The following is a 12257-nucleotide window of genomic DNA, read 5'->3' on the forward strand; positions in this document are numbered from 1 at the left end:
TGACTTTGTTTGTTCGACGCAGCACGTAGCTGAATTGAGCTTAACGGCGCTAAGCCTAAAACGGCCGACCGGGCCCACGGCGTCCCTACCGGGGGATCGTTTGCCGCTCGTGGTCGTGCGAAAGCTGTGAATCATGGATATTGTGGAAGGAACCACGATTACACCGGAGGAACTTTCGGAACCAGGACAATGGTTCACGAGCGAAGGAGGAAGGTACGTGCCGCTAGAGAAGAGCGGGCAGAAAACTGCGAAACAGCGAGCCAAGGAAAAGCAAGCACGCAGGAAAATGGCGGCCAAGTCGATCGAGCGTCAGCAGACGCGCATTCCAGAAGGCGCCGAGAAAATTGTTCTCCGACCTCGTGGAGGCCTACTTAGGCTTACCAAATATGGAACAGCACATCTCACTGACATCATCAAAATGTCGGCGGGGATCAATCCACGCGAAGAGAAGGAAGATATAATAATTCCAAATATGAAGCAGCACTCCGTTCTGGTCATCACTACAAGTGCGGAGAGGAAGCTGAAGTACGTGAGCGTGAAACACCTCATGTTCGACGGTGAAAAAGTGGACACTTCTACCTACGTGGCCACCCCCGAGCACTGCGGCAAGGGAGTCATCCACGGGGTTCCGCTCGGATATTCTGTCGAAGAAATTCTATACCGCCTAGATCGCAAGGACAACCCCGAGATTCGAGGCGTCCGCAGACTGGGCAAAGATTCCAAGTCGATCTTCATTCTCTTCAAGGAGAAAGAAGTGCCAAGATGGATTTATCTGAACGGGACGCCGCACAGGTGCCAGCTGTACCGCAAAAAATACGAAGTATGCGTCGCCTGTGGCCGACTCGGTCATCGCGAGGACGTGTGCCCGGATCCGACGAACGTCAAGTGCCGTGGCTGCGGCCTCGAGAACCCGTCAAGAGAACACAAATGTGAACCAACATGCCAGCTCTGCGGCAAAGGCCATGCACTAGGAGACCCCAAGTGTCGAGAACTTTTCCGCACTCCCTACGAAGTGAAGAAGCGACATTGGGAGAAGATGGACCATGCAGCGACGACTGGTGGGGGACATCAGAGTCGAAAAAGCGAACCGAAAGTAAAAGAAGACTTCGAATTCCGCGAGGACTCTTTCCCGATTCTGGAAACGAAACAAGGCAGACCACCGCCGCCGCCCAGAGACCGCTCCGATTCTTGTGCCAGGAGCCAGTCCAGGGGACGCTCAAGCTCAAGGGATACTGCCAACGCATGGAGACGAGGTAGGAGCATGGAACGTAAGGGTGTGAGTTTTGCGGGCAAGGTCTCCCAGGAAAATAATCACAGGGGTAAACGAGACGAGGAAATTGAGAAATTAAAGCAAATGATCGAAAACTTAACGGGGATAGTCGAATCGCAGCGGTCCGAGATCCAAAACTTAAAGAAATCACAGAGGCAGGCAACACCTCCTCCGCAACAACCCATTAGACAAACGACCTCCCAAGCGGTATGTCAACAGCCGCAGGGACAGGATAAGATGGTCACAGAGCCGTCCCTCCCACCACCGGTGAAACGCAAAATTCAAGACACCGACCCTATTCAGGCTATGGAGAAAAGGATGGAAAATTTGGAAAGGTTAGATGTCAAGATGAGTGAATTTATGAATCATATCAACATCCAAATTCAAGCTGTCCTCGGGGCAGTTCAGAAACAGGCCGAGGAATGCCAAAGGTTAAGGAATGAGATGGCCGCCATAAACGGGTGGCAACAAAATATAGAACAGGTCGTCTCGCAACTGCAAAATGGCCAGGCGCGCAAATGAAAATCAAATCTGGCAGTGGAACTGTCGCGGCTTCCGGCGCAAGCGGCCGATTCTGCAACAGTACCTTTTGCTATTAGATGAGACTCCATTGGCAATTGCTCTCCAGGAAACCGGGGGGCCCGCAAAATTGTCGGGATATCAGTCATTTCATAGTGGCAGGGGAGAGAAATCCTCGGTCACAACACTCGTGAAAAGAAACATTGCAGCCATTGAACACGATCTAGAGTCGAGAGAGATCGAGAACGTGTTTGTAGAAGTTTTAACTGGAAAACAGAAAGACCCTAGTCTATTCATTCTAAATTTATACAGCTCACCCAGGCAAAGGAAGGTGAGGTTCAGAGCTCTGCTTCGCAAGGCCCTCAAAATTTCAAACAACCAGCCACTGTTGATAGTGGGGGACTTTAATGCACATCACCAGGAATGGGGGTACCCGCACCAGTGCCCAAAAGGTAGACAGCTGTGGGAGGATACGCATGACCTATGGCTCACTTTGCACACGGACCCCGAGAGCCCAACGAGGGTGGGCAATAGCGTCAGTAAGGATACATCCCCAGACCTAACATTCTCGAAAAACGTAAAAGGTCTAGAATGGCATAATTCGGATCAAAATTTTGGCAGCGACCACTACATAATTGTCTCCACACTGAGGAAAGGCGTTAAAACACGCCGGGCTCGCGCGCCGGCCGTCGTTGAGTGGGATGAATTTAGAGATATGAGGAGGGCTCAGGAACTAGAACCCATCAGAAGCATCGAGGAATGGGCGACGGCGCTCAAATCGGACGTTAGAGAGGCAACAAAATTGCTCGAAGGTGATAACGCCCCGGAGATTGCGGACAGCCGTCTTCTGCATATGTGGGAAGCTAAGCAGAGCATGGAGCGTCGTCTCAAAAAGCAGAAATGGAACCGCAACCTCAGAAGAAGGATTGCGCGACATAATAAGGAAATCGAAGACTATACTTTCAAATTATGCGAACAAAATTGGGACAACAAGTGTGACTTAATGGAGGGGAGCATGAACCTCTCCAAGACTTGGAGCTTCCTCCGGCACTTGTTGGACCCAGACAACTCGAAGACGCAATCTGGTATAAGATTGGCAAAAGTGAGGCACGCTTTCGAAGGGAACGATGACGATTTCATGAACAAATTAATTGAGACGTATGTGGGGGAAACTTCACGAACCCCACTACCTGACTATGGTGGAGCGCCTAACGAGGCGCTGGACGCCCCCATCACAGAAGCGGAAGTGAGGGCGGAGATTGTAAGACTTAAAACGAAGTCGGCTCCAGGCCCTGACGGAGTAACGAACAAAATGCTCAGGAACCTAGATGATGACTCCATTAGGTATCTAACGGAGTATATGCAGGAATGTTGGGAAAAAGGCGAGCTCCCACAACAGTGGAAGACGGCAAGCATTATTTTAATACCGAAACCAGGGAAGCCTCCTCAATTAGCAAATTTACGACCAATTTCCTTAACCTCATGCGTGGGGAAATTGATGGAGCACGTCGTCCAGACTGATGAATTTCATGGAGCAGGGTGATCTGTGGCCACATGATATGGTCGGGTTCCGTCCTCACTTGTGTACGCAGGACGTCATGCTCCAAATCAAACATGACATAATAGACTCAAAGTCTAAAGATGCGAAAGCAATTTTGGGGCTCGATCTCACGAAGGCTTTCGACAACGTAAAACATGAGGCGGTCCTGGAAGGGCTGAACAAGATTAATGTAGGTACCAGGACATATCGGTACATCAGGGACTTTCTGACGGGTAGAACGGCCTGCATGAAGTTCCAGACGCTGGAATCCCCCGCAATAGAGCTAGGGAGTAAGGGTACGCCCCAGGGATCAGTGCTGTCCCCTCTACTCTTCAACGTGGCTATGAGGGAACTCCCCGAGCAATTGGCAAAGCTCGAAGGATTAAAATTTAGTATATATGCGGATGATATCACCCTTTGGGTCAACCGGGGAAGTGATTCGTGCGTCGAAAACCTGCTCCAAGCCGCCACCGACATTATAGTCGATTACGCGGCAGAGAGAGGCCTAGCGTGCTCGCCGCAGAAATCAGAATTGTTTATATACAATCCGAAGCACTTAAGGTGCAAGGCACCGTCGGAGATCAAAATTAAAGTGGCGGGTAACGAGGTACCAATAGTCGAGCAAATCAGAATCTTGGGCTTGATTCTCCAGTCACATGGACATAATGGCGAGACCATCAAGAGGCTGGAGAATCACGCGATGCAGACCCTGAGCCTAATTAGGCGGGTGGCCAACAGAGGCCGAGGGTTAAAGGAAAAAAATTTGATGAAACTGATACAGGCCTACATCTTCAGCCGAGTGAGCTACGCAACGCCGTATCTAGATTTGAAAGCGGTGGAAAAAGAAAAAATTGAGTCTCTAATGAGAAAATGCGTAAAAAGAGCGCTGGGACTGCCCATATGCACATCCACAGAGAGACTGATGGCTCTAGGGGTACACAACACATGGGCAGAACTTGTGGAAGCGGTGCGAACCTCTCAAATTGAGAGACTTAGCACCACGAAGACAGGAAGAGTCATTTTGACGAAAGTTGGAATAAATCCGGATAGGGGTCCCACGGTCAAGGTGGAGGTAGCTGGAGAAGTCAGACAAAATTTGGTGATTCCCCCGCTGCCAAAAAACATGCACCCGGAATATAACAAAGACAGGAGGAAAAAACGAGCCGAAGCATTAGAAATTAGATTCGGCGAAATTTCGGAACATGAAGTGGCCTATGTAGACGCGGCGGGAGGTGGTGGCAGTTTCACGGTAGCAACGGTCGTCAACGGCCGGGGCAATCCCGTGACAGCTGCCACTTTGCGCGGGCGGAGCATAGAAATAGCCGAGGAAACTGCGATCGCGTTAGCTTGCGTCGGAACGGAAGCGAAGTTTGTCATAAGTGACAGCAAAACTGCCATACAAAATTTTAGCAAGGGCAGGATCTCGCCCTTAGCAGCCAGAATCCTAGGCCAGAAAAAGTTGGATAGGAAAATTCAAATAATTTGGACTCCTGCGCACGAAGCCGTCCCCGGCAACGAGGCGGCCCACAAGCTGGCTCGAGATCTCTACCGCCGAGCCGCTACAGGGCCACTTGATGACCGAGGAAGCGGAGAGCGCTTGCTAAAATATGGGGAGATCACGCAGCACTACAGATTGGATCGTAGACTGGTACCCCCACCAGACCCGAAATTAAACAGCAGACAAGCAGTGGCGTGGAGGCGACTGCAAACTTATACATATCCGCACCCGGTTATGGCGAACCACATGTTCCCTGAGGCTAGGAGTGACAAGTGCAATCTTTGTGGGGCGAGAGGGACCCTCGACCACATAATATGGGAATGCCCGTATTCTCCCAGGAGGACGAACAATATAGACTGTAGAGACACCTGGGAGACCTTGCTGTGCAGCTCGGACCCTGAGCTCCAGCTCCTACTCGTCCAACTGGCTGAAGAGGCTGCTGGGACCCAAGACCTCCCGGCCTGCCTCTGAGGCGGCGGCACCCGCCCCTTGACCTGCGTGTCGGGGGGTGGGTAGATCACCTTATCTGTTGGACATTAAAGTTTAGTCCATCCATCCATCCATCCCGTGCTCACGCCTGTTCACGCGCTGATTGGTCCCGACGCGGCAGGCCTGCGTGCCGCCGTCCAAGCATGTGGCGCCATGTGGCGCAGTCAAGGCAATCTGGGTGCGTAAAGCCGTGGCCGCCGCGATCGGCTCCCAAGTCATAGCTGCCTCAGCATCCGCTATCGGTAATGTAGCTATCGCAGATCGCTGTTCATTCGCTTACATAGCTACTTGTACAAAGGACTATCAGTCACGATTAAATTGCGAGGATTATTCAGCCAATACGGAGGTCCTGGTAGAAATATTTACAGTGATACAAGCGAACTTTTTTTTTTTTCCGACAGCTGCTGCCCGGTGCGACGCACCTGATGTCAGCTAGCTCCGCTGCTGAAGGCGTCGCGCAAAGCAAGAAATTATTTTACGAGATGGGCTTGCCAGTAAAGCGGCGCTAAACTCCGACATTTTTTACAGCGTTAGCTCGTTCCGAAGCGCCTTTCGCTGGCGCTTCGATGTGAAACCAGCTAGGGCTAGCGACGCCTAGGGTAGGCGGGGAGCGGCGCAGTATGTTCCCGGCGCGCCATCGACAGGCACCGTTGCCGTAAGCCCTGCACTTGTGCAGGCATGCTGTTGGGGCCTGAGTTTAGCAGGCAGTCTCCATACGTACACCGGTGAGGTAATTGTAACATGCACCAACGAAGAAGCCATCGAGTAAAGCCAGCAGAAGCGGAGTTCTTTCTCAGGGCACGCCGGAAGCGGCGGCGGCGCTGTTCGAGTCCGGCCATGTGTCGTCACTGCTCTTTGCTTTGCCGACTCCACGTCACAGTTGTTTGATGACGTCATGTTGTTTACCTATGTACACGTTTTCGTCACAGAGATGTCGATGCCAATGGGTTTTGAAAAACGGAGTACTTGCCTGGCTTGTTTTTAAAATCAGATTAAAATATCTTCGCGGAAAAGTGCGAGGTTGGGATTGCTTGGGGAGCATCTCTGTATAACCAGGAAAGCAATCGTATTCCTTCCGACGCTTCAAAAAATGGTGTCTATACTCCTTTAATGTAAGTGTGATGTTCGAAGAAGCAATTTCGCCAATTCTTGCAATACGTCACGGGATCACAGAATTATAGACGAACACCTAGGAGTGGCCGGTTGGGACCTCATAGCATAAACAGCATTCCTCTTCGAAATTTTCTGAAGCTCGTCTTGGCGTTGGCTGAGTTTTATGATTATTTGGTGTGCTGCGGTCTTTTCCTCTTTTGTTTGTTTTGTTGGGGATTTTGTCTTTAGGACAAGTCGTTTCATGAGTGGCTGTTATGGAAAATTCGTGCCCCATTAATATGGACGACCAGAATTACGGACAGCTTTTCTGGGGCGAAACTTTTTCAATGTATTTATGCCTCGTTAATATAGAAACTCGCTGTCTGAACGATGGACAGGGGAAGAATGCACACGGCCTACTCGGCCCATTTATTTTTGTCTCGTTAATATGGACATCGTTTGAAAAAAGCGGGGGAGTCCGAACGTAAGTTAAAGAAGGGTGCACAGGCCGGGAACCTATGCGACAGCCGATACGACCGGATGCCTGAACGAGTCCTATTGAGGTGGAAAGAACCGAAGTGGACGTGTCGGGGGGGGGGGGGGGGGGGGGGGGTGCGCAAGAGCGGGAAGGAAGGGAGGAGGAGGAGGAGAAAAGGAGGGCGGAAGGCAGGGATCGTACATAGCAAGCCGAGGGTCAGCTAACTAAGAAAGACCCCGAAAGGAGGGAACCGGGAGATTTTTGCGTGCAGCCTTGTCGGGAATGCGCGCGAATGGTGCTGTCGTGAGCGATGAAATGCTTCAAGAAAAGGCTCGCTGCCTCGGCAACATTATGGGTGCGTACCTTTCCTTCTCGTCCGTCTTGATAGGTTTTACCTGTGATGACTTACGGAATTTTTGTTCAGTAAAACAGGGGGATGTTTACTGAGAAATATTATTCTATGCTTTGTCTAGGCATTACTGACTTCAGCTACTCAAGAGGATGGCTGACAAGATTTAAGAACAGACATGACGTTTCGGGTCGACGGACTCATGGAGAAGGGGGTAGCATCAACAGCTTGGCTGTTTTTTTAATTACAGTTTTAATTAATACAACAGCCATTAATTATAAACGTTTTCTCAATTATATACTTTTCGTTTTTATTCATGACCCGTTATTATGGATGACTCGTTTTATGGATAGTTTTGGTCGGAAACCAAAGCGTCTGTACTAACGAGGCACGACTGAATTCCTATTTTTTTCCTAATTTAATGTATTCGGTCGCAAGACAATGGTATTAAAAAAAAAAGCTTGGCAATCATTTTTTTTTCGAATTAAGAAAGAGCATATCGTCATTGTTGTCATCGTCACTAAGGTCAACAGCATTTGTCTTTTCAGTATATAGTAAGAACTGGCTTGTTTTATTTCTAATACTGATTTTATTCACGCGGGTCAGATGGGATAAACTCTTTGTATCGCATTATGGACCTATGCGTAGTAACGTGGTACCCATGTAGGCCTTAGAATGAAACGGTCCACAAAAGGGTAGGCGAGGAGGGGGAGAGAATTGTCACTTTAGTGCAGAGTTGGACATGTAGTCCCTGGATGTTTTCTGCTTTCATCCGGGATATTAATTGTTGTATAAAATTAAGAGCAAAATACAGCCTTTATACGACGAAATCCTGGCTTGCCTATATATCTCAGGATTACCAAGAAATGTATATTTGCTCTAGGTTACGACTTAATTTAATTATCCTTTCTTTTCTTTTTTTTTTTTTGAGGTCGAGCGCCCGACCTCAACCTCTCGTTTTGAGTTTGAGGTGAGGTTGAGTGAGGTCGCCAATGGTCACCTGAAAAGTGAGGTGAGGTCGTCTGGGGGACCTCAACCTCAATTTATGAGGTTGAGGTCGAGTGAGGTCGCCAAATATTTTTTAAATTTGAGGTGAGGTAGAGGTTTTTGCGGTCAAATGCCCACCTCTGGTCCCGGCTAACTTCGACCAAGGTTTTCAAAATACAGTTCGCCCTAGTCCAGTGAAACAAATTCAGAGATTTGCAGAGTCGCATATGCTAATCTCCTATATTTTGTTCACTACAGTTAATTAGTACATACTAATTAGCTAATTATTTAATTCTGAACTTCAGAGAAAACGTGTCGATGCAAAAGTTCATCTCGAAAAACTTCTAGCTGCGCTGTCTCCATCACGCTACGACTTCCGCCGCCCTATTTACAGCCCTTCAAAACAACTGTCACGTGACCAGCCAAATTCGCCAAATCAACAGAACCAGCGTCATCATAGAGAACTTTCCTTATTGAGCTAGCAGTAAAAAAACAAAACAAATGGGGCGTAAAAGTAGGTGGGGGCATAGCAGTCTCTATGAAATGGTGGCGACTTGTACTGAAATAAAGTAAACTGAACTCAGGAAATCTGATTAGCAGCTTTGTCAAGCTTTATAGAATAGTTCCTTGGAAATGAGGCCATCCTGGTTAACGAAGGAGGGACTAGTAGGAGCAGGGCGTTCAACAACTCTGGTGGTATGCCCGGCGTCAGTAATCGAGAACTGGCACTACGAAAAACACCGTTGAAGCTGAAACAGCCCATCCCATGAAAGCGTATCTATGCTAGGAAGTGGTACGCTTCCATTGCTCTCTCAAAAGTTTAACAGGATGACTCTCGCGAACACTTTGGTGGCTTCTCTTCGTAGCTGCAGGATGGTATTACCTTTCGTTATTCTTCCATCGCTTGTAACACAGGCGAAGGGAAAATGTATAGGAAGCGCACTTCGCGGGCTTTGCAACTGCGTTTCAAGAGAATGCTCCGGAAAAATATCTTCTCATATTCGTGCCGACTGGCAGTGGCTTGTGCTGCAGTCGGCGAAGGGCCAGGACATTGCCATGTCGCATGCACCTCGCGTTGACGTTTAAGATCGGCCCGCAACCCCTCGCACACGCATAGGTCGCCCAAGGGAAGCGAAAATAAACATGGGGACTGAAAACTGCTTTGGTTGTAACCAAGTAAAACTGGTACCAGTCACCGCAGTCTTTGTTCATATGGAGTGATATTCCCCTCCCCCAAACCTCATCTAACCAATGCATGTCCACAATTTCACCCACTGCGTCTGGAAGGTCGTGGCTTCACATCTTCGACGTTCGTTGCTCTGGCTATCAGAATGATAACGAAATAAGCTGCAGTGTATCAGCATAGTGGAAGGCAAAAATACTTTTGCCGTAAAAATAAGTTCAGCCTAAGGAAAGCCAAAAAGAGGTCTCCTTTGTATCCATTTACCTTATTTTGGCCAGTATCATATAAGACGTGAATACAGTCCTGCTGAGAAAGAATCATTATAGCACACCCGGTCAAGTAAATATTGCAAAAGCGGTTAAACAATTGTCACTGCTATACCTCCTCCTCGTATTCCAGCTTTCCTCGTTCCCATTTTGTTTGCGAACCCCGCCCCCCTTCCCACCCGACCCGTTCAATGCGCCTTATTCGCGAGCCTGAAGACCAACGTGTTTGCAGCCTAGGCTGGCGAATATCTGTTCCAGTGTAGAGTCGCTGACGTAGAAAACGTGAAACTTGTGCTTCCGCTTGAGGATTAGTGGGTGGCCGAACGTTTCGCATAAGCTGGTCGGTGGCTTGTAAATGCGAAATCCCAGCAGTCCCTCGTAGCAGCGCACCAGCGAGCACATTGGGCAGTGGTCGATCACATCCATCACGATAAGCCGATTATGACTCATATCGCACTTACGGTCGAGAAACGTGTACACCGGGATCGTGGTGCCGCTGAAGTACTTTTCACTGAGCTCCTTTACGGAGCCGATGCAGTCTATGCGGCCAGCCGCCAGGATGCCGATGCGGTCGTAGGCGCTCTCGTATTGGCGAAGATGCTCGCACGTCAGTATAATGGTGCTGCGCTGTCCAAGGTATTCCAGCACTCGCCGCAACAGAGCGCGCGTCTACTTGTCGTAGTCCGGAAGGTCCAAGAGCCTTGGTAAGGCCATCAACGCCAGAGCCAGCGACAGTTGTACCCTGGCGCTCGCGCTCGAAGGCCGCGTCAGGCTCGGCGAGGTCGACAATGGTCAGAAGAGAACTCGTAACGCGCGGTATGTCCTGGACTCCACAAAGCACGGCCAGCAGACAGATCATTTCCCGGCCAGTGAGTGTCTCCAGGAGACCCCCGGCATGAGGAACGCAGCCGATGTTCCGCAGCCACTGTCGGTAGTGAAGTGTAAGTGACGTGAGGCCCAAGTAGGCTTCGCCGGACGTCGCAAACAGCTCGCCGTCAAGGACGTCGAGCAGCTTAGTTTTGCTGGTGCCCAGGACGCCCACGTAGCCGGGGCACTCGCCGTGACGCGTCGCGAAGCTGATCCTGTCGATGGCAATGCGAGGCCGGATGAAGCCGTATGTCTTGCTTAAACTGTGCACGAGCAGCGCGTGTTGCTCGAAGTTGCGCTTGTTGCAGATGTCCTCTACCTGCTGCTTTTCTTTCGCGACGTTTTCGTCAGCCGAGGTCTCCAGGAAAGAGGTGCTTGTAGCGGCTAGTTCGTGCATCCCAAAACGCAGCCAAAGCCTCTCCAGTAGCTCGGAATCGAGGAAGGTCACCAGGGCGACCCAGGAAAAAAACTTCCAACAGGCGCGTATTTAGGCCCACGTTTTAAGGCTCCAGTTGGTCGGCGGAGTCTGAGTTGAATACAAATGTTACAGTGCTATAGGCTGTTTGCATGGCGAAAACATTGCCGCCTACGTAACTCCAAAACACTAAAAGGCCACTGATTACAGCGGCTGCAAAATGGTTTTAATATTGATTGTCACAAACTCACAGGCATCATGCCGAGCCTTCTCAACCGGTCTGCTGTCTCCCAAAACTCACACAAATTTTCGTCAGTGCAAAGAAAAGACGCACACGCCGCTTATTCTAATACTTTGGGCACCAGGCCACGCATTTATTTCTGGCAACGAGCGCGCCCACGCGCTCGGCCGCGAACTAACTTGCCGGGCACCAGGAGGGAAGACTGAAGACGGCTGATTACCAGCTAATACGGAAACCGGAGAGGAAGATCCGAGGCCACCATCAAGCTCTCAGCTATCAACCACCACAGAACCACTCACGTACACACTTATCCTCGAATACTACAGACAACAATGAAAAAAACTTCCCGCACCGCACAAATCCCTCTCCAGAGCAGATGCCACCACCTGGCGACAACTTAAACGCACACATTCCCGAACCTCTACCACAAACACCTTTTTTTTTCCCTCGCCAATCATGTGCCAATCCAATTTTTCCAATCATGTGCCAGCACCAAACCAACACTATACCACTACATATGGGCGTGTCCAAAGCCGCAAGGCTTCCCGCTAAAACCCCACCCTTGGGATACTCTTGGGAAGATGCTCTGTCTAGCTCACACCTGCAAGATCAGCAACGGCTGATCGAGCGGGCGCGCGGCATAGCAACGGCTGCCGGCATCCTGGACTGAGGAGGCCGCCTGAAGAGGACACGACCACCTAATTACCAGTGCCTAGTTATTGGGTTTAAATACATGGTTTTCCTTCTCCCTCCGCATGCGCTGGGCTTTGAATAGACGGCACACGGACAACACATTCGCGTCATCCGCGGGACGAAAACACGGCTTCGCATGTTATGGACACTCGTTCGGCGTTGATAACCAACCCTATCCGCCACTCCCCTTCACCCCTCTCCTCCTTTTTTCTTTATCTTTCTATTTTAATTCGGCTAGGGTGCACCCCTACGCTCACCCGATACAGAGGATACAGCCACAGCTCCTCCTCCTCCTCCACCTTTTCCTCCTCGCGGCAACCATGGTGAAACGGTAGAAACTTGGAGGCTAGTGAAAAAGGGCCGACTGAAT

General features: G+C 50.0%; 1 protein-coding gene across 1 annotated transcript; it reads right to left on the reverse strand.

Annotated features, from left to right (window-relative positions):
- Positions 1-9869: 9869 nt before the first annotated feature.
- On the reverse strand, positions 9870-10935 carry LOC146179237 (uncharacterized). Its single transcript, XM_084580154.1, has 2 exons — positions 10345-10935; positions 9870-10298 (listed from the first exon to the last, which is right to left on the reverse strand). Exons 1-2 carry the CDS (start codon positions 10933-10935, stop codon positions 9870-9872), a joined length of 1020 nt encoding a protein of 339 aa, XP_084436280.1.
- Between the last annotated feature and the right edge of the window lie 1322 nt (positions 10936-12257).

This window comes from Amblyomma maculatum, chromosome 9, assembly GCF_055883805.1.
Source record: "Amblyomma maculatum isolate TAMU_Amacu chromosome 9, ASM5588380v1, whole genome shotgun sequence".
Classification (NCBI taxonomy): domain Eukaryota; kingdom Metazoa; phylum Arthropoda; class Arachnida; order Ixodida; family Ixodidae; genus Amblyomma; species Amblyomma maculatum.